Here is a 22,623-nt window from a genome sequence, read left to right on the forward strand (position 1 = left end):
TCCTTTCTACAGCCTTTATTGTCAGTTTCTTCTTGGTTCTAGAGTACAAAAGCATGCAAAAAATAGCCTCTCTATTCATGGTACATATTTACAGTGTGACGGCCACGCGCCATCGGGGTGCCGGGTGCAGGTACCTCATGCTGGAGTCAGAGCGGAGCACGAACAGAGCCAAGGAGTTAACACCGAGGGGAAGGAGAGACTCAAACACCAACAGGCCAGGCGTAGGAACCAGGTGCACAGCAGCGAGGTTACGGCACAGAGGATCGGAATTACATCCCGAAAGGTCCCAGTTTGTCTTTTTGCTTGAATTTACAGAGCTTTCTGGAACACTTGGTGTGCTACCAACGTCTGCGGTCACTGCCTGAGGGCCCGGGTGTCTCAGCAAACACCACAGCACGCACACCCTGGTAAGGGGGGGAAGTTTGGTACCCAGAGCAGGTTAAATATACACAGGAAATAATCTGTTACCAGCCTCCAGACCCCCTGCCAGACATGGCAGGGCTCCACACCACCGCCTGCAGCCCTCCTTCCTCGGCAGACGCCCTCCTGTTCACCCAGCTCCTGCCCTTCCTCTGCCAGCACCGCCCCACACCGCTGAGATCGCCTCTCCCAAAGCAGGACCCCCTGTTACTGCAGCAGGACCCCCTGGTAATGCAGCAGGACCCCCTGGTAATGCAGCAGGACAGCCACACCAAGCAGAACGATGGTGAAAACAGCGAAGATGTGGGCTCTGCTCCTGGAAATCCCCGGTGGAGGTGCTGAGCACCATAAATAATCCATTTAACTCGCACAGCCAGGCTGCTCAGCACGTACCACAGGGACATGCATGGAGAAGATACACAAACTGCCATGGTGTCCATGGCCAAAAAAAACCCAACCCCAACCTCTCTCTGCATCGAGGACAGTGCCACAACCCCCGGTGATGCCCCAGGCAGGTCCCATCCCCGGCTGGACCCGCAGCAGCGCCCTGCACCGCTTCCTCAGTGCCAGCTTCCCACTGAGCTCTCCTCTTTCAAACCCCAGCGTGTCTCTGATCTGCAGCGTGGATTAGGACACACTGCTGATGCCACCAGTGTGGGACACACCTGGCCTGACCCACCCTCTGCGTTACAGCAATGGGAACCTGGCAGAGACGTTTGTGGCACTTGGCTGTCCAGAAAACCCAGCTGCCGTGCGGATTGCTTCTTGTATCTCAAGGCACTGGAAAAAAAAAAAAGCACACGCGTGGTGCTGCGGGTGATTTTGTTTCCCTCGTGCCTGGAGGTGTGCACTTGCTCCAGAAGAGAAATCTCCCTCGCAGTGTCTCGATGCAGGCCCAGCAATGCTGCCCGGGGCCGGGTGTGCCCTCGGGAAGAGGAGCCCTCTGCACACCCCAGCTGCTCAGAGCAGTCAGGAGCTGGGTCTCACGGGCACAGCACAAACGTTGGATGTGGAGAGGAACAAAAGGATTGTTTGCTTTTTTAAAGCATCAGCGAGTGCCTCCAGCAGCTCCTCACACTGCTCACAGGAGCCCTGCCACGCCGAATCCTATCCCTTGCTCACAGAGAACTGAGACAAATGTTCAGACAGCCATATTCACACATTCAGACACCCGTATTCAAATATTCGGGCACCCAGCTAATGCTGCTCCTGCCTGCCCTGTGCAGCTCTCAGGCTGCCGCCCGCAACGCACCTTCTGGAGGTATAAAGGGAAAACCCCCACGGCTGGCAGATTTGCTGGAGAAGCAAGGGTCTGACAAAAGCTCAGCTGGTTAATTCATTTTGTTTCCTGTGGGAATGCCTCCAGAAGGAGGCATTTTCACCAAAAAGGGAAATGATAATCACAAAAACACACCCGTTCTCCCCCATAACCCTCCAAAACTAAAGCAGTGCTCTAGTTACCGCCAGAACAGGACACAGCCGAACTGTAATTGATGGCTTGGTTGGTCTCACTGAGGCTGAGAACAGCCTCCTGCAGCCTCACCCCATTACCACACCCCGTGGGCATTTTTAGAGTAACCCCAACAACCAGCTGGGTCAGCAAAGCTCTCCCCCTTCCCGAATTATTCTTACTGTCTGTTAAAAACAATAAATAAAACCACACTTGCAGCCTTGGAGCTCTTTGAGCAGCACCGAAGTATTTCTTACACCTCAGCAGACCCACATTGGGGAGAGAACTCCCTTTGCTCCTGGGGCCGTGCTCCTGCCTCTGGGGCCAGTCCCCAGGGACCTGGTTAGAGATCCCATTTCTCTGCAGCCCGCAGAAACAAGCAGCGTGGTCCTGCTGTGCACCTGGGGCCAAGCTGGTGGCACCCTCATGATTTATCCCCAGTGCAGACCCTCTTTGCCCCCAGACTGGGACGGCCACACACACTCACTCCAGGCGCAGTGTCCCCTCCACGAAGGCAGCTCAGGCCGTCCTGACTCGTCCCTCCTGCGTTTCAGAGCCCCCGGTTCCCTCTCAGACCTGCTGAGGCTCCATCTCAGTCTTCCTTCCCTCTCCCCAGGTGCTTCAATCTTCGTTAGGAGCCAACATGGCTCAAGCACGTGCTCAAGCGCTCCGATGTGTGGGGACGTTGCGCGGCGCTCAGCGGGAGCAGAGCCACAGCCCCCGGAGGCTGCTGAGCGTAGGAGCATGCAGAGGTGCACATCCAGGCTTCATTTAGTGCCTGGATGCGATGAATCCAGCCCCAGAGCAGCAACACCTACAGGATCTAATCCTGCTGCTTGATTTTAAAATTGAAGGTCTCCTTGATGAAATGCCTTACCTACAATGCTACTTCCCAAACCGCAGGGCTCGGCCGATATTTACAGGCAGGACGTGGGGCAGAGCCCAGGCTGGTGACAGCTCCTGGGCTCCCTGCTGGCACTGCGAGGCTGCTGGGGAGGAGCTGAGGGGAGGGTGGGGAGGTGGCAGGCTGGGGACAGCAAGCAGAAGGCACTGGGAGCGAAGCTCAGCTGCAACGATGTTGGGGAACAGACTTACAGCAAACAGAACGGGAAAACTGCTATACACTGCTAATCCTTGTGCACATATCCCCTGGCACAAAAAAATAGGGAACTAAAAGTCCCAAGCCCTCACAGTTCACCTAAAAAAAAGGTCTGTAAGATGATTATGCAGGAACCAAATTTAATCGTGGCCTTTAAGTACAAGAAGAATTCAGTCCCATTGGCTTTCCAGGGCACGTTCAGACCCTCTAAAGCTCCAGGAAAAATATTGACGTGTCTCTTGATGGATGGATGTCACTGGCTTTTACTCTTGGAGTGCAAGAGTGAAATTCCTGATTATGCACAGTCTGTATAGTCAGCAGCCACTGCAGTGACTGCATTTGCCCTTTGAGTGCCATCTCTCATCTGTTGTCAAAATGTAGAGATGAAGCTTCTAATCCCAAGGTTAGAAGCAAACTATGGATAAAACAGCAGCATCAGCACGTGCATAACAATCAGTCCTAAAATAAAATTAAATCTAACGCCTTAAGAAACAAGACCAAGGTTTGAATTGATCTCATTTGCGTTCTGTAGCTTCCCTTACTCTAAAAACCCTCCACCAACGTTTTCCATCCTGGAGAGCTCTCCCAGTGTGGGCCGTTTATCAGGAAATCAGTTTAAAAGCATCAGGTACGCAATTTTAAAGGAGCTAGGAGATGAGTGAGAAAGGAATTCACCCCTAAATGACACAAACGCCAAACCTGCCACTTTTCAGCATTCAGTACACGCACACTCACAGGCCTGGCTGCAGCTGATGGAGTGACCTCGTGGCTCTTTGGGAAGAGCCATTTCATCAGCAGATGTCCCCAGCACATGAAGCCTTTATGTGTAAAAGCACATCCCGGTGCTCCAGATCTCTACAGCATCCAGAGGCTCCTTGCACGTTCCAGGGAATATCAGGTAAGTTCTCGTCCTTTACAATGCTGCCCTGAACAAAGTGATCAGTGTTGTCAGGATTTACACCGTGCAAAAATTCAGGGATGAAAGGGGAAGGAAAAAAGAAAGGAAAGGAAGAAAAAAAAAGAAAGGCAGAGAGATCGACAGTGCAAACTCCAAAAGGAAGATCTCATCTCCGTTCAACTGCTGTCAACAGATATTCTGCCACCAACTCCAACAGGAGCAGGACCGTGTCCTGGTATACACAAGTGCTTTACCTGTGCATTAACTACAACAGTCGCCCTCTGATGTAAGACCTGACATCGATGTCATTTTTTTTCCTGATCTTTGAAATAGAGAATGCAAAAAAAGCAAGAAAAAGATCTCCAGGGCAAACAACCCCAGAGACAACGTTTGGTTTTGTTGCGTTACAAATAAAACCACATTCATTCGTCAAGACACCCATCTACAAAGCTGACACGTGAAGCACAAGTGGAGAGCAAGGCACACATGGAGGAGCGCACGGACACCTCGCGGGAGGAACGCAGCTGCCCACGAGGCCGAGCCAGCCCTCCGCCAGCTGAGCTACCCCAGGATCCACTCTTTTCTTTATTGCTGCTCTTTTCCTCCTGTTGGCTTTGCTAGGTTGGTTGGTCAGGTTTGTTTTTTGCTTTGCAGGCCCCAGACTTGGCGATGAGGGCGGATGCGTGCTAGACAACACCGTGATGGGCACAACAGCAGCAGCACGGGAGCGAGCAGCCTGCGGCGCCACGTGGCTTCAGGACGTCGCTTCATCTTCACACACGTCAGGCAGCTCCGGGTCCCTGCCTCCTTCTCTGCTCCCTTGTTTTCTACATGAACAGCACAGAAACAGAGAGGTTAGAGGCACGCATCACTGGAAAAAAACTAAAACATGAAGCTGGCTGTGTTTTTTCCACCCGGCTCAGCATTAATACTAGGAGGGAATAGCAATGAGCCAGCCCGGTGTGCTGGTGCCGTGCAACCAGCTCAGCAATACTGCAGCTTGAGGCACTGCAGCGCTACAGGACTTTGCACTTCACTTGCTTGGTCTCCATGCCCTGGGCACAGAGCTTTATACTTCCCTGGATAGGCCCGTGCCAGTTTTCTAAAAGAAAGAAACCAACAAAAGCCTCTGACAGCCCTGGGACAGAGCTGTCCCCACATTCAGAGTGTGCAGCATTTCCCTGCCGGGAGGCCGAGTAATGCCCTGTCTGCAGTGTTTTTAAATGGTTTGCTGTAGCTTGTGTTGGAGGTTATTTTGCTATTTATCAGAGTTAATTGGATGGACTGCTAATAGAAGGGTCTATGTAACTGGTCTGAAAAATGATCTTATAAGAAGCCCTGGCTGAGGCTGGGTGGCTGGTCATGCAGAATGAGTGGTTTTGGTCAGCCCAGAGCCGTCACAGGGTGAAGCTGCAGAGCAGCTCCACTGAACCACCAGATTCAGCCTGAGCCCAAACTCCAAGGTTCAGTCTCAGCCTTTCCAAAACCCTTCTGTTACTGCTCCTTGTACGTGGGTCTGAGCAATCCTGCTTAAACCCAACTGTTTTCTGCTTCTCTCACGCCTCCCTCCCAAAAGGAGGAGGAGACACCAAAGAACAAGAAATGGCAATAATAAAAAGTATGCATAAGCATTAGTGTCACACACACACAGAGCTACTGCAGTAAAATTGCTCCTACAGGAAGGAAGGATGGAGCCAAACGCTCTCACTACTGCACAAATCACACAGGCTGAAGGGAGGACACATATTTCTACAGCACCTAGGGGAAACACAAACACTGAATTACCTTAAAGATGGATGCAAATATATAGATGTGTTTAAGAGGAATCTGTCCCTGAGAGCAAAACAATGAGACAAAGGAAGAAAGTGATCATGAAGATGATGGCAGCAGGCAAACGAGCTTGTATTTCTGCACCTAACGAGCCTAGGAAGCAGAGTGAAACAGCGGATGGAGCAGCAGTCATGTTCACTCGCAGCCCACAGGAGAGATGAGGATGGGCACTGGCAGCACTGGAACAAATCCGCTCCAGCTCCCACCACTGCTGAACGCTCCTGGCGTCTTTGCCAGAGCAAAATCCCATGCCTCAGTCCTCAGTCAGACCCCAATAACACCTACCTGCACTGCGGGGCACAGCTCTTCCACAAGGTGCAGTTGTCTCTTTAGAGTGAAAACTGATGTGGCTTTTGGTTGGGTTTGACTGTTCTGACAGAATCCACGCGTCACCTACCTGAAACCTTCTGGGGACTACAGAGCCTGACACCAGGCACCAGCTGCTGTCTTAAGTGGAGACGCCTGACAAATTCAAACACAGCCTGTGGCCATTTCCTTGTTAAAGCTGATGCTGAAAGCCTGGCTGGCCTAGTGGGATCTTTGCAGTGTGTTTTTGACCTGCCCTGTGTCAGCAAGCCCCAGGACCTTCTCAGCACAAAGCTCCCACGATGAAGGTACCTCTGTGCTGCTTTGGGAGAAGCTACTCCTGGGCCTGAGACCTGGATCAGCTGTCAGCCACATTTTAACCACTTTTCCCTCCTGTCTTGTTCCTACCCTACGTGGTCACAAAGTCCCTATAGGTAGTGACGACTCTCTCACCCTTTTGGGGAAGCCTGGAAGCAGGACAGGCTTTTAAATAGAGCCTGATCACCCATGCAACCACCCTTCATCAATAGCAGTAGCAGCCGTAACAGGAAAGTGAATTGGGTCTGTCAAAACACCGCAATTAATTTGATAGGTAGTAGTTGCAATAAATGAGCATAATAAAATGTAGTGAAGCCAGCGCTGACTCGATTAGGAGAAATCTGGAGCAGGCAGAAGAAATACGGCGAACACTAACAGAAACCTAGAACTCAGTGTTGGACACCAAACCGCTGGCTTAAAAAATACCTCTGTATTCTGCAACTGGGGAAATTAATAAACGACAGGTATCTTCCACAGACACTGGGCAGAACCTGGCCCTGCTCTGCAGATCTGCAAGGCACGATGAATGGACGTGCCTTTTGGGAGTGTCCTGGATGTGCCCTGTGCCTTTTGGGAGATGCTGCACGCCAGGCAGGGCTGGGGGGGGCTGCCCCATCCCAGTGCTGCCCGGACACCCAGCCCCAGCCAGCCCTAAAGTGAGAGCTGGCAGCACGCACACAGCCGGTAGGTGTGCAGGGGTGCTCCTGGGGGAGAGGCAGATCTTGTAAAAGAGCTTTTGAAAGGGGGCACCTTCCTTTTAGTTCCCTTCTGGCTCTCTGGTCTATATGCCTGCCATTCCACCAGCTGCCTTTTAACTTTTCAGTGCTGCTAAACACAGCTGTGAACAACACCCAGCAGAGCACTGCCTCCTCCAGCTCTGAGGAGAGCTGAAAAAGCTTCCTCTCCTGACAGTAATTATTCAAAAACTATTTCAAATCTCTGATGTCTTAATCGTGTCCTCTAAGGAAACAAAGGCTGTGACAAACGTGGAAGACCTCCTTCCTTGCTGAGACTTCTGCCCATGCAACTTCTGCGTGAAGCATTTCCGAGAACGGAGCCTGGCACACGCCTCATGGGTAGTGCAGAGATCAGGCAGAAACTAAGGAAAATTCAACCAAGGCATTTACTGTTTGTTTCCTCCTCTCTGAGTCCTCAAGAGTGAGGCGTTCAATGGGCTCCTTTTTCTTCCTATCTTCTTAAAAGTTAGATCCATTTTAAGGAACACACATAGTAGGCATCAGGCACCAGAAAGCAGACTCAGCTGTCACAGGATTTCCTGCAAAATGTATTCTCAATACGGGCACAGCTGCAAGACACTTGATGTGCCAGTGAGCAGGGCTCAGACAATTTCACATGCAGCCTAATTAAATAAATTGAATGTGAAACTGGAGAGATTTTCTAATTACTTTTGTTTTTTCTTACACAGAAACACAAAGAAGTCATTTTCTACCTGTAAGTGGAAGGAGCTGCAATATTACAAGAGCTGATTCACCTCTCTAGAGACTGTGTCGCTGGGGAGGAGAAGCCCTGTGGTGGAGATACTGGGAACCCAGAAAGCAGCTGGGTGGAACTCCGTGTGGACAGGAGAGCAGCATGGCTGTGATGCTGCCATTCTTCTCGGGGTGGGGTTCAACTAAACCAGGATGCCAAATGCGGTGATATCAAAGCAACCAGGAGAAACTGCACCCTCTGCTTGGCCTTCCCCACCAGTGAGGGATAGCAAAGACCTGTAGCATCCAGCACGGCTTTGGCACGCTGCAGCCATCCAGCTGAGTGCGGTGTTTCTGATAAACGTGTGGGTACCGGTCAGAAACAGCAGGGCTCCAGAGGGGGTTCAGAACCTGCCCTGCTATGTGCGTGGAAACAGTGCCTGACATGCAGTAACTGCAGAGCCTACACGCTACAGCAATATTATCTGCTCCTGCTTGGTCCTGGAAATGTAGAGCCATCCAGACTTACAGTGCTGTGTTCATTGAAATAAGTTATTTGTAACATTTGCACTGATATTAGATTTTATATGAGTAGTAGGGGTGATTTAACTACACAACAAGCCACTCTGAATTAAGAACTTGATGGCATGGGGAACGACCTCAGCGTCTAGCTCGGTCTGCCCCTGTGGAAGTAACACTAATCACGAGAAATCACCGAACAATGAACATTCCCATTTAGACACAATTCACTTTAAATCAATTTCACTAGGTTCAACAAACCTATTTATATCTAATTCACCTTAATTAGATTGAGCCAGTCTAGGATTTTTCAAGGTTTGAAATAATAATCCACATTCCTTAAAAAAACCATCCCTGCTGTAGCATTTAATAACCGACACTATTTGTTGAAGAGCCCCAGCCAAGGCCTTGCTGTTAAACAGAAGGGTTTGGAGATGGGCTCTCAAAGCTCCAGTTGTGCGTGAATTAATTTAGGATCAAGTCAATTGTTACTGACAAAAACTGGCTCTGGTTGCATGAGGCTGAGAATTAGGTACAGGGGTTAGTGCAGCAGAGAACTGGAACATTCAGAGTGTTCATTAGTTTTTTTTCTTTAAAAACAAACAAACAAACAAACAAACAAAAAAAAACATTAGTTTTTTTTCAGAGCAGCTCTAAGCATTTATCCTGCTGGGCAGAGGCCAGCCTGGCACGACCGCAGACCAGTGCCTAACCTGATGTGTTCTGGTAAACCAAGGGCACTTGACACAGCAGCACAACAGGGGAAATTAGATACGGTTTTCAGAAGCCTTTTGGAACTGTCCTGCACAAGGAGACTGAAACCAAACAATGAGTAGAGATGGGGAAAGACGCTAGTTTTGCGTGAGCTGAAAGGAATTGAACTGTTATCCTCAGAAAGGATACAAAAGACAAAATGGAGGCATACAGCTTGTCTTGAAGGTCAAAAAAAGATTTTTAAAAATGATTTGATCTTGATAATGTAGCTAACCAAAAGCTTCACAGCTACATTTGATCAAATGAACTTTACTTGTTCAGAGCAGATAATGCAGTGCCCTTCTCTCTCCACGCAGGAACCAGCCATAGCGTGGCAGGGCTAAGTTTTCCCAACAGCTTTCAAGCACCTCAGATGAAGGTGGAAGGAAACATTTCTTTTTTGGAAACAGACTCAAGTTTCTAGACCAGCCAGCCTTGAAATATCAATTCAGGCATCAGTTTGAAAAGAAATCCTGCCTAGTTCTGAACTAGAGCTGGCCTGGATAGGGGTTGGCATACAACATGTTTTTCTTCGAACTTAGTAAGCGTTTCTTCATCTCAAAGCAATGCAATGCACTGACCAGGGATGACAGTGAAGATATGGTCAGGGACTGGTGTCAAATTAGCGATAACTACGCTGGAAGGCAATGAGCCAAAGGAAATAAAGAGAGGACAAATCCCTTATGCTAAGCTTGTAAGGGAGCTGTCAATGTGGTGCTTTTCTTACATGCCCCGCAGTGGCAGGCAAGGTATGGGGTGGTGCTTTAACTACTGAACTGGTGTTTGGTATTAACTGCTCCTGGAGACTAAGGGCAAAGCCTTTACTGGAGTCTTCAATACACAGCTGGGCCGTTAAATCCCTACACACCAGGGAGAGAGACTCAGATAGATCTGCATTGCCTAAGGTACAGCGAGGCACTTAATACAGCCTCATGGGAGCCTGCTGGGGGTGCTGGGATGATTTGGAGTGGAAAAGAATTGTTGTGGGACAACACAGCCTTGTTAACTGCAGTTAACAGATTCTTACAGATTCTACAGGGTGAGAACACAAAAATAATTGTCCCAGGTGAGGCTGACGGCCCAGCTGTCGCTCATTGGACTGGTGGCCCAGAATCCTAACTCTGAATATGATGGAGAAAGAGCAAGAACTGAGTAAAAGACAGCAAAATCCTTCCCCTCCTGAGCTTCTGGACCATTGAGTTTAAAACTTGTTGATGAATCTAACAGACATCAGTCTACTCCCTTTTTAATTTCAATACAGCCATTAATATCCAATGTCCCGTTGCAATGTGTCCCACCATTTCGTAACTGGCTGTGTGAAAAAACACTTCACGTTTCCTCAAAGAAAGAAGCAATGTGAAAGTGTTCTCCACTGTCTGCCCATGCGTCTCCAGGGTGTCTCTGCCAGTCCAGACACCCAGACTCAGGCCCCAGACACACCACATCATCTCATTTCTAGCTTATAAAACACAAGCTGCTCATCTGGTGCCTTTTCTATTATCCGTAAAAAGGAGAAGAATTAAACCATCCAGAATATATCCAGACTAGACTCTAACCTTATTTTAGCTCTCCAGTCTCTGACTGATCTTTGATCACAGCGCTTAGGCCAAACACATAGATGTAGAACTACATCTATGAAGAGGGCCTTTAGCCTGATTTACTGCATTGTATTTTAACTGTAGAGGACTCAAAGCAGAATTTATCCTCAGTATTTGATTCAGGAGTAAGTTTTGTCCTTAAATGTTATGGAAAATATTAGTAAATGGCTTCCCTTGTCCTCCCCATGCACCTTTAACCTGCATTTGTGGCAGAGCCAGGCACGGCTTTATATACATACATTAGTAAGTTCCCTGGAGCAGACATGGACCTCTCCTCCCGTCTGGTCTGGACCTCGAACGGATTTCCAAAGGAACGTTTTCGTAGCATGGCCTTCACTAGGATCTTTGAGGAAGAAGAACAGAGCAGTGAGAGCAGCAGCACTGACATATCACCCCCTTGAAGTTAGTTCAGAAGAGTCTAACAACAACTGCCTTAATAATTCAACAGACATTTATCAGTGTTACAGCTAGGGCATGAACCAGAGAAACCCACAGAACGGCTACTTCCCAGGAGTGTCCACATCATCCCCTTTAGCAGGGAGCTCAGAGCCCTGGACACAAACCATTGCTGACAAGAGTTGAAGCAGCTGCTGCTGCTGCCTGACATTCCTGGTGGTCCAAGCCCGGAAGGAGGCAGCACCAGAGCTCTCCTGGGGTGGCACTGCAAGGTGAGTCCTGCCAGCTGCCACGTGTTCCAACACACAGGGTCTGCTGCCAGGGGGAAAGGATGGTTTTCATTGGGTTTTCACTGCCCCAGCCAGTTACCTTCATGCCACACCACCAGAGCTGTGAAAATGGGTGCTCATTGTGCTCAACACCTTTCTCCCTATCCCAAGGAACTCCAGGTCTCCCCACAAAGGCACCTTAACCACAGGCAGCTCCCCCGACCAGCCCCCCAGCTGGTTACCCACAAACTGCCAGAAGAGCCTTAAGCACCCACGGATGGTGCCCAGGGCTGGCAGGTAAGGGCCAGCTCTGTACTCTGTCAGTAGATGTCTTCTCCCTGCTTCTCTGGCCAGCTCACCTCCAGGTTTGGAGCCTGTGTTTGGAGGCTCCAAATGAGCTGTCTTAAATCCTCTAGATAATGAAACAAACCACACCTGGGATAATTCTGGTGTTCTGGGATGTCTGATGCCAGACATGTTGGGTGTGTGACCCTACAGCTCTAGAGAGAGCAGACAGGCAGGCTGAAAACACGACTGCTCACATGGTCCAAGACCCAGAAAGCTCACAGGGAGTTGAAACTCAAGTTTTCTCATGCCAGTAGCACATGTGTACCCTCCAAAACTCCTTCACCAGCTGAGAGCTTCAGCAAGGCATCGTACTCTAGACTTAGACAGAGGAAGTGGTTGTGGTTTATACATACCACAGCTGGCAAACTCGGGATGGTCTTCACTGAGTTTTTCACCTCCTCCTCCGTCACCTCCACCACGGTACAGTGCTCTTCTTCCAGCGGCAGGGGCTCCTCCCCACTCTTGGTTAGCCAGGGATGCACCTACATGGGGAGGGACACAGACAGTTCTGAGTCTTCCCTCCGGAGCAGAGAGTGACAATGTTGGTGAGGAGAGGGTAAAGGACACAGCACTGCCGACGGGGGCAGTTTGCCTGTTGGTTGTGCTCCATTTTCCACTCAGAGTGATGCATCCCAGCTCCCTTGGAAATTGCTGCAAGATGGTGCTGGCCAGACAGCATCCCCTGAAGCACAGCATTGTCACATCCAGTGCCACTGTGCCAGCGTCCTCTGCGGCAAGTCTGAAATGCTTTGAAAATGGGAGCTATCCAGAACCTTTTCATCTTTCTCTCTCATGTGTACCCATTTCATCTAGGTCTGTGTGTGCTCCCTACCTGGGGTAACCAGAACCATTTATGCATCCGCACAAAAAAGGATTGCAGTGCCTAAAATGGAGCACCCAGGTCTGGATGCTGCTGCCGTGCTCGCCTGCCTACACGAGTAGTAACGTGGCCAGCACGTAGACCTCAACACACCTGCACCAAGGAGGCAGGGAAGTTCCCCACCAGCTCTCCCTGTTCCCCCAGCGCTGCCCGACGGCACTCACTGCCTAGTGCCCTTCATGTGAGTTGCACGCAGGTGTCCAGCACCTTCTCCAAGGGCTCAGCACTGAGCTTCTCTGTGGTGCTTAAGTTGTGTTTTCCAAAGATCATTAATTGTGCTCATAACAACTCCCTTCAAAGGCACAACATCGCATTCAGCCTTAAGCAAAACCTCTGCACTAAGCCCATATGCCCAGCCGTATGATCGATGTTCCTCATATGAACAATTTGCTTGAGATATTTGGATGTTGAACAGCAGAGCAGTCAGGGTATCTGTCCCCGCCTAACTCCCTACAGAATCCTACCATCGCCTTCTGGCTTTTGCTGTGTTTATTTTCAATGTGGACATCAGAAATTTATCAACTATAAATGATTATATATGAGGAGCAACACAGGGCTAATGCCCAGCTACACCAACATGTTTGCAGTCCCGTCAGTATTTTCTGTTACATGTAAGCAAGGTGAAAGGGAGAGAGGAGGAGGAGAAGAGCGTGAAAACAGGAAAAGGAGAAGGGAAGAAACTTGGGGATGAGGAGGAAGATGAAGAGGAGGCTTGGAGCAGCTTTTTGAAAACATCTGATGGTTCGTGGAGCCAAGACTGGAGCCCTGATGCCAGGTGGCTTGGCTGTGTGCTACTTCACAGCAAAGAAGCTCCTTGGGGTTGGTCTGTGAATATGAACATGGAGGGAGCCTGTCATCTTGTCTGCATTGCAGCAGCTGCACGCAGCCTCTCCTGTACTCTCTGGGTTGAACCCCACCAGCCAGGGCCTTCAGTGATGGCAGCAGTTTGGCAACTGTGCTGCTGAAGGTTGGTGGCCAGCTTGTGGCCAGGTGGCACAGCTACGCCACTGGGCCTGAGCCACCAAGCTGCAGGAATAACCTCTCCCAGAGGGCCTGACCTGTAAACAAGGAAGCAACCAGAAAATATTCCTCTATCAAAAAATTGACCGAGTATGCAAACTGGCTGATTTTTTTTTTTTAAAGTTCCTTCCCAAGACACATCACATGATTTTTTTTTTCACCTGGACTCATGTAGCACTTCAGCCCTTTTACCTTCTCCATGCTCTCCTGAAAAGCTCCCCTCACTCCAAAGCCTCCTCTGCCACAAAACTGCTTGGCCATCGTCCTACATGAGGGAATGGCACAGAACAGCTGCCCTCTCTCCACTGCCTCTCACGGGATGATTTCCTTGGTGGTGAACATGAGAAAAGCAGTGCTCGAGGCACTGAGCACAGAGCCCAGCCTGGCACTACGGACACGTGCTCTTTCAGCATCAAACACAAGTCCTCAAGCACACCAAGCGCCTTCCCTGCACAGCTGGGATAAGATGCAGCACTCTGCTCCGTTCTTCTCCCCGAGGGTTTTTATGGGGCTTTGGTTCCACATGAAGAGCCTGCAAGGGCTGCCAAGTAAAATTGCTTCATGCAGCTCCAAAGCACTTCCCGTCAGCTCTGGCTGCGGCCTCCTGGGCACAGAGAGAAGAGATGTCAGCTTTCTGCTCAAAGTTCAACCTTCCTACCCTCATCTTTAGAGGCAGACGTGCTGGTGCTGGCCTGAGACAAAGCAGAAGGGTTTTGTGCCCAGCAGGGGATGCTGAAGGATTCCTGCAAAAATCTCACGGTGTTGAGCAGGTCCAAGGCTGCGCTGAGGGGTGACAGGAGGACAGAAAGCACGTGCAAAGGCAGAATGAACCAAACCCTACAGTGCACTGTGCTCTACCCAGGCCTATTCATCCTCTGTGCTAATAAGCTTCCTCCGAGTAATGCTGATGGAAACAAACATGTGTGTGTGTGCCTTGAGGCTGCTGCCACGAGTAACAGTGCAGGAGGGCACTGCCAGCCCCTTAGCACTGGTCTAATGCTCACAGTGAGGCCTCTGCCGCTCGCAGTTCCCATGACAATGCTAATTCTCCTGGGGATTTGCTGAAGATCATGCAGCTTTAGAGTAATTTTAATTTAAATAAGTAAACAAGAGGGCTTTTGTCAATATTCCCCAAGCAAGCAGCAGTGACAGAACAGTGACGCCGTAGAACGAGCGCGCTGCCTTTTCAAGGCAGTTTGCCAGAAAGAGCTCCCAAAACAAACACCAGGAGTGGCCCTGGCTCATTAGGAGGTGCCAAAGGAACAAAAAATCAGCTGAAACAAAAGGCTGTAATATTGATGTCCAATTTACCTTAATTTCAGGGACTGTTATCCTCGTTTCTGGATTTTTATCCAGCATGCGTAGGATCAGATCCTTGAGCTCATCGCTTATCTGTGCTCTGAGAAAAGAAAACAGCAACGTACAGTTATAAGAGAACTTTAAACGCTTAGGGTATGCACAGCCCTTCCTGCAGTTACTTGTTAGACAGTCTGCTCTGATCAGAAGGTATTTTCTCTGCAAACTGGCCCAGGAAAGGAAGGTCTAGGTGGCTTGGTTCCTTCTCAGGCATGATGGTCACTGCTAAGGGGTTCAGGTCTCCTGTTCTGTCTGCTAACACAGCTGCAGGCTCTCAAAGGGCAGGGCAAGGGATCAGGCAAATGGATTTAAGGACATTTTTAAAGACAGCACATTATTGGGGAATTTCAGAGGACAGATTCTGTGAAAACAAAGTGCTGTGGAAGGCAGAGCTGGAGCTGGGTTCCGTGATACCAGGGGGGGCAGAACCTGATGTGCAGAACCTGCACCATGAGCTGTAACGTGCTGGGACCGGAATCTCAAATGGGGACCTTTCTGCCCAGCTAAGCGTGCAGGTTGTTGGTGAAACTGATTCCACAAACACTGGCGGCAGCCAGTTTGTAACTCAGTATTTCCTACCTTATAGCTCAGCCTTGGGATATCAAAATAGGGAATGAACAGATGTGACGAAGAGAGAGAAATGCATCTGAGTTTTTAGGACCATTTCTAAGACTAAATGAGTGCCTGAACCCAGAAGCCACCCCTATTCTCCTAAAGCCCTTGGCCCTGCTGGCTCTCCTGCAGTCTTTCTTATCCAAAGACTTCGCTGACTTCTGCTGTTAGTGATGCAGGCGACGTCCTTAAACACACTCGGTCTGTATGATCAAAGTGCTGCTGACATAAAGTGCCAGCGTACGACAGGAGTGCGTTAGGTGCTGAAGGTCTGTATCACAAATGACTTGCAGGGAGATGGGATCTGGCAGCACGAATGCCATTCCCCAGCAGGGCTGCATTTCCGCGCTGCCCTCAGATTCAAAACACTGCTGAGAACCTGGTGCTGTGCCCACCTCCTCCCTGCCTTCCCCGAGAAGAAGAAAGAATAAACTACCATAAACCTGAATGAGGGATATTTTAGGGAAACAGAGCTGCTGTTCAATAATTTATGAATACTTTATGTGCACTTGGGCTATGGGATCCTTAACAAACAATCCCAAGGGAACGCTGCTTGTTCGGGGGGAAAGAGCAGAAGGTGGGTACAATACAGCCCAAACAAGGAGAGTGGCAGGATGAGCCCCCAGAGACTTGAGGCTGTACCCCAAGTGACATTTTAGGTGGGAATGGGAAGGATTGTGCTGCTCGAGATGAGATCCAGGCACAGAGGAGCAGCCATGGAGGGCGGCAGTGCCTGCAGCAGGTCGGACCAAACAGGCTCTGCACGGAGACAGCAGCACAACGAGGTTTGTGAAACACAGCAGCAGACCTGTGCCAGAACAGCAACAGCTTAACAGCAGGGCAAGGCTGTATTTTAAGATTATATCATCAGCTAACGAGTTTGGTTACCAGACTGATTTCTACGCAACAGGACTGATGCCACAAGGAAAAGCCCCGTGAACAAGATCACCGAGTCCCAGGTGGGTTCCAGGTCGGTAACACCTTGAGCTGCCTTACCCTGCTTCTGTTTTCCCTTCTCTCCGTTTTGCCAGGGTGCACATTGTACCCGACAGCATTTTTCCCTTGAAAAGCCTGTGTTATCTGGAATTTGTCAGAATTTGTCCTGTAACAGCTCTCAGGAAGATGCCAGGCACCACAGAGCTCAGCACCTAGCTGGGAGGGCTGCCAACCCCATACAACATTTTACAGGGTGCCCACGGACACCGAGGGCAGAGAACATTGCCCTGAACTTCAGCTCCTCACCAGCAGGAACGAGGCACAGCTTCTGGCTCTCTCGATACATGCCTGGACAGAAACTTCTCCAGCTTGCTGTTAGTGGTGCCAGGATCATCGGGGTGTGAGCTGTAGCTAACCCCACTCACCCTGTGTCATGCCGAGGGCTGACAGAAGTGAATGAGAACTGTGGAGCAATAAATATTTATCCCCGTGTCTCTAAGGGAAGGGACGGGACGACAGCGCAAGTACAGTCAGCTTCATCTCTGTCCTGCGGGTTGTCAGGAAACAGGCAATGAATTTCCATGGGCTGTCTGCACAAAGGAACGTGGCTTTCGTAGCCATGGTGAAATAAATCGCAACCAAAATATTCCCAACCGTAACGAGGTGCTAGTTCCACGGGAGGTCAGGCTGGATTCAGGCCAGTGCATTCCAGCCCTGCGCGCCTCCGCGTCGCTGCCTTTATCTAACAAATAGACCCGGCTCAGACAGGCGACAACACCCAGCAACTCTGCTACCCAGCAGCCTAACGGGGGTGGAGTTTGGTTTTAGACGGAGAGCAGGTCGCCGAGAAATCCAAATAAATCACACGGCTGGAGAAAACGTCTGAATGAAGAAAGTGCTCTTAGCACAGCCCCGTTAGCCCATTAAACGTTAATAGCTTGCTGCACAGACAGATGGGCACGGTCGCTTGTGAGCTGGCTGCGAACCCGAACACACGACGCTGAGGACGGGCACCCCGCCAGCACCCCAGCAAGCAGAGAGAGGGCTGCCAGAGAAACAAACATTTTTTTTTTTTTTTTGGTGCTACTGCTGTTAAGACAAAGGGCAGCCCTGGCTGCAGACCAACCGGTGGGAGACCAACGATGCAGCACAGCTCGCCTTCGTGCCCTCGGTGCCTGGTTTCCTGCAAAATCTCCCCAACAGCACCAGGCTGCCAGAATTGCTCCGTACCAATGACTGGGGCTTGTGTTTGCCAAGATACAAGTGGCCACAGGTCCTTTGGGGCAGAGGGGTACTGCCCATTGCTCACCGTGCCCCTATCTGCCTGAGTGGAGATGGCTCCCCCGAGCTACCCGCAGCGCCCGTGCCTCACAGTCAGCGCGGAGGTAATTAACACAGACCTGGGCTGTGAGTCAGCCAGCCAGAGCAGATGGCTAAAATAGGACAGCCTACATGGCCATTTCCCTCTGCACGCTCAGAAGGGAACCTGGGATTGCTGAGGCAGAGGCCCAGCCCCTCACTGTAGGTGTCTTAAAATTCAGCGAGCATCTTGCAAATCATTCACGTAACAGTTATGATAACAGTGGTTATTTGCACATTATCTGGGGCTGTCTGGAAATATCCCTCCCTCCCTCTCTAATACCAGATGTGCCTTTCATTAGGGTCTTAATTCCTTGATGCTTGTTTTAAATTAAGTAATTTTATCTCTGTTTTTTTTATTAGAATGAACTCTTAGGTCAAGAAGGGTCAAATTTTCTTTGCCTGACTACTGTGCTGACTTGGGAAGGAAGACAAGAACTCCAGCGTTGGCTGCTTCATCTGATAGCGAGCAGCAGAAGCAAATTAATCACTATCAGAGTGCCCAGCGATGGAGGAAATGCCGAGGAGCAGCCAAAGCATTCAGAGGAAGGTTTGGTGTCGCAGCGGCATGGACTGAGCACACACCAAGCGTAGCCACCTCCTGCCAGGCTCACCTGGCAAGACCCCAAACGCTCTCCCCTCGCTGTCTGTAATGCTGTAGGGCTTTGACAGCAGCGGTGGCACAGAACTCATGTGAAGGACCCAGGAGAACACAAAGAACCTCACCTGCCTTCATCTGCCCCTCTGCGGTGACCCACCGGTCACCTGCTTCATGCTGCACAGTGAGCAAGGCTGAAGTTTATTTTACAGCACCTGAGGAAAGTTTACTTACTCTTCTGGAAACTCCACAGGCTTGTTCTTGATCCTGTTATGAAGACCTAGAATATATTCGTCGATAAAAGGGCACTGCAAAACAAACAAAAGATTTTCCTGTTGTCACAGGTCTTGGCACCACTTCAGTGTTTGTCGTTCAAGCAGCACAAGTGCACTCTGTGTGCGCTATCTGGACTTCACACAGAGATGGAAATGAGTAAAACCTCTCCTTGCACAAATTGATTTCTTCGTTTTTTAAAAAAAAAGAAAAAAACAAACAAACAATGCAGAAGAACAGCAGAGGGACCTAACAGATCCAGAACCCAACTGTGACACCCCTCAGCTCATAGGTAAGTAATATAATCACAAGATTATATCAGAATATAAAAACAATGTTTGCACCTCAGGATTTGGCCCAAGTAAGACATTACAGACACAGCTCAGAGACCGTTTTCCACCCCGGCTTAGTTCAGCAGTACCACACCAGCAATGGAGATAGTTCTGCTTCTGCTGCCTTCTCCAGGCACTTTTACCCCTGAGCTGAAGGCTTTATGCCCGTGTGCTGTGATCCTTGCTGGGACAGGAGGTTCAGCAACACACCTGCATACGGGCACCACACACACCTGCCTTGCTGCTCGTCCTGGGAGCGAGTGGGTGGGATTGGGAGCTTGTGACCACCGGCGAGGGGAAGGCCATGACAGGACACGCAATTTGCCAAAGCCAAGCCGGGCTCCATCTGGCCCAACACAGCTCTGGCAGACAAAGCTTCCTGTAATCTGTTTTGCTGAAGCGCTCTGCAGTGGCTTGGGATTAAATTTATGCCTCCCTCCAAGCTTTTTCTGGCTTGTTTCTGAACACAGGCAATCCAGACAGCCCCCCACAAGCCGCTGTTTGTGCTACCAGTGCTGCTCTGGGCTTGTAGCATGAACAACTGCTGAGTTAAGGGGGCTAGAAACCCTTTCTCACAGGCAGGGCGATTTGGGATAACTGGAGCTTGCAGAAAGTAGGGCTTTGCTTCTAACATTTGCCTTTATTTGGAAAGGAATGAGTCAAAAGACAGGCGGGCAGGCACTGCCAGGCAGGGCCAAGAGCATCTGAGAGCCAGCTTACCTTCCCGTAAACAAAGCAGTACAGGGTGATCCCCATGGCCCATACATCAAGTGCCTGAAAGAGAACAAGGGCAGGCAGTAAATTAGATGCAAGCCAGAGATGATCTGAACGGGCTGGATTTTCCCACTGACTCACGGAAGATTATTTGTACACGTTTAACTTTTACTATGCTTAATTTTATTGCAGAGTCTCTCTGAAATTGGGCTCCTAAAGGCAGCTATAACCGTCCTGGGGGAAGGGCACTGTGCCAGGCCACACGCTGCCACCCCTGTCCTCACCACAAGGGCAGCAACAAGCTAGCAGCCCCTTGTTCTTACAGGATAAAATGGTTCAAGGCCGGACCTCAATGAGGAGCTGAACCTCAAGCCTTCTTCTGAGAAAAAAATAAAAAAATAAAAAAAAGCCCCAAATCAAACCACTGGCCCCTATTCCCACGCCTGCATCACAGCATTCACCGGTGCTCCTCACTTTCAGGGTACCATGACATGATGTTGGTGACCAGCTCTCCCCTTTGAATCTTGACTGTTTTGGTAAGGAACGGGGAGTTTTGGCCTTTCCTCTTTGGGCAGGGGAAGGGTCCTGCTGGACTCAAACCTGCCTCCTGTCTCAACAAGGGCCTGCAAAGTCCATCTACCCGCTGCACAGAACAACTGATGGGAGTTTTGCCTAACCTGAGCACAGAATTAGAGCTTTGATTTACTTAATAACAACCCCAGTCTGCAGCACAGTGCCCGGGTGGACAACACAAAGGGTGCAGGCGTGGTGCTGCCCTCTGTGCTGTGTCTGAGGGGTCCTGGGCAACTCTGGCTGTGACTAGACACCTACCTTTCCACTGAAACTTTTGCCAGTGTCAGAAATGGCCTCTGGTGCCATGAAGGCTGGCGTCCCTGCTGTGCTGGAGAGCTGGGCGTCGTTCCCTTCAAACTGGTTACTGACTCCAAAATCCGCGATTTTGACGTGCCCATCGTCTCCTAAGAGCAAGTTGGAAGGCTTGATGTCCCGGTGAATGATCTTCTGGTAGTGCACTAAAAAAAAAGACAGCAGAATGGGCTGCGGCAGGAAACACACCCACAGGACACCTTGCCAGGGGGATGCAAATAGCAGTGCAGGCCCACACATCCCTGAAAGGTGCTGCTGTGTAGGCACGTAGAATGGAGCACAGGTGCCATTTGCTCGAGTTATTCCTTTCTAGTGCCTCGCTGGGATGTTCACCAGAGCATAACGCTCAGAGGAATACATCTGTCACCAGCAATTGCACAAAAAACCCACGCGTGAGCCCAGAAACAACCCAAGCAGTGCAGAGCAGTCAGAGAAGCGAATCGTTCAAACCTTGCAGATTTGTGTGGCTTCATTGGACCAGATGATGGGCCAGGCAGCCTGCAGTATTAAAGACTGATGGGCTCCAGGTAGAGAGGCTAATTTTCAGTTCACTTAATTCAAAGCTGTGGTGCCGTAAAGCTAAGCAAAAGGAGCAGAACCACAGGCAAAATGAAACAGGCCCGGAGGAGATATTTAGGCAAAATGTGACAATGTGACAAACGAGGCTGGACAACTCAGAAATCACGGGGTGCTTCCAGGTCGAAAGACACCTCTGAGCATGGAGCAATCCTCAGCTGCTTGGTTCCAGCATGCCAGAAAAGGCAGGTTCTCCCCAGCCATATATCGTAATGAGGTGAGCAAATAAGCTTAATTATTTTTTTTTTGCATCATCCCAAATCTCCACTACTGCTCTCTGGCCCCTTTTCACCCAGATCCATGTCCAAACCTCTGCCCCGGAGCCCTTGCTAAGCACAGGCTGTTCCCACACGTGCCTCTCGCTCTGCGGGGCTGCCTCAAAGCCTCCAGCTCTGTCCCAGCTCCAGGAGGTCAACTGCAGGCACCAGCGGAACTGCTTGTACATCCAAAATGAAATAAACCCCTGCAAAGAGCTTGGAGGCCGAGACACACTGAAAATGAAAAAAAATAATAAAAATCCCTCTCCTTACAAGCTATCTGTGAAGCAATATTGCAGCTGCAATAAAGCCGTCGGTGGGAAGATGCAGCGGGGAGTTGTAGGGAAGTGGCTGACTTCTCATGAACACGGAGAGAAAATTTACACCAAAAAACTCTTTCAGAACATGAAATGGCCCCAAAAGCAGAAGCGCAGAGAACACAGGAGACTTTACGGAACAGGAAAAGAAATGCTCTGATCTTCACCACCTTTCCCAGACTTCTGCAAGGACCTCTTCAGATTCTGAAGCACTGCTGATAGGTGCCACCCCTGGCACATGACAAAAAGCCTCAAAGCCAGGCAGAGACCTAGGCTCACCTTCACATAACTCATCCTGGCAGCACACCGAGGCTGGATGGGTGAAGTTTTTGGGCCAGCAGCACAAACCCACAGGTTCAGTGGGATGCTCCATCCCTAAGAGCTGAGCTCGAGCCACAGCAGAAAAAAGCTGGCTGGAGAGCCTCAGCTAACAGCTCTGGTGGCTACAGCCTCTTCCAGATGTGCAGCAGCTCTGTGCTCGTGCCGTGAGGCAGTTAGCGTTGTACCAGCCCGGCTAGACAGTCAGGATAAACAGCGAACACCCTGTAACAGCAGCAATTACGAGCAGACATCTGCTGTGCAGCACGGCTGGTGGCAGGCTGACATTTCCTCATGGTAATTGAGGGAGAAAAAAAAAAAATCATGGCAAAAAAGGAGAAAACGAGGAGGGGGGAGAAGCGACATTTCCCTTCAGGAAGTGGTGAGCTGCCTCTATGCAGGTGTCTGGGTGAAGGCTGCTGAGGAACACGCCTGGCATCACAGAGCTGAGCTCCCCAACACCTCCAAATACACAGAGCACAAAAACGCATGGACCACAGAAGCTCACCCCTGGTCTGAACACGGAAGGATTCACACAAGGGAAGCAGCTACTCTG

The 22,623-nt window shown here is 50.1% G+C and overlaps 1 protein-coding gene across 11 annotated transcripts in view; it reads right to left on the reverse strand.

Moving 5' to 3' along the window:
- CAMKK1 (calcium/calmodulin dependent protein kinase kinase 1) overlaps positions 1-22,623 on the reverse strand; it is an 85,947-nt gene continuing 63,324 nt past the window's right edge. For 10 of the 11 annotated variants that reach the window (XM_072025952.1, XM_072025954.1, XM_072025953.1 and 7 more), the window contains 7 exons: positions 20,546-20,745; positions 19,721-19,774; positions 18,630-18,703; positions 14,846-14,933; positions 11,988-12,116; positions 10,861-10,964; positions 1-4,694 (listed from right to left, as the gene is read on the reverse strand). In XM_072025952.1, coding sequence (XP_071882053.1) covers positions 4,622-4,694; positions 10,861-10,964; positions 11,988-12,116; positions 14,846-14,933; positions 18,630-18,703; positions 19,721-19,774; positions 20,546-20,745 — 722 coding nt within the window. In that variant the 3' untranslated portion in view covers positions 1-4,621. Of the gene's footprint in view, positions 4,695-10,860; positions 10,965-11,987; positions 12,117-14,845; positions 14,934-14,980; positions 16,311-18,629; positions 18,704-19,720; positions 19,775-20,545; positions 20,746-22,623 lie in introns of those variants that run through there. The other variant, XM_072025962.1, reaches the window with a different exon arrangement.

The sequence above is a fragment of the Anas platyrhynchos genome, chromosome 20, assembly GCF_047663525.1.
Source record: "Anas platyrhynchos isolate ZD024472 breed Pekin duck chromosome 20, IASCAAS_PekinDuck_T2T, whole genome shotgun sequence".
NCBI classification, from domain to species: Eukaryota; Metazoa; Chordata; class Aves; order Anseriformes; family Anatidae; genus Anas; species Anas platyrhynchos.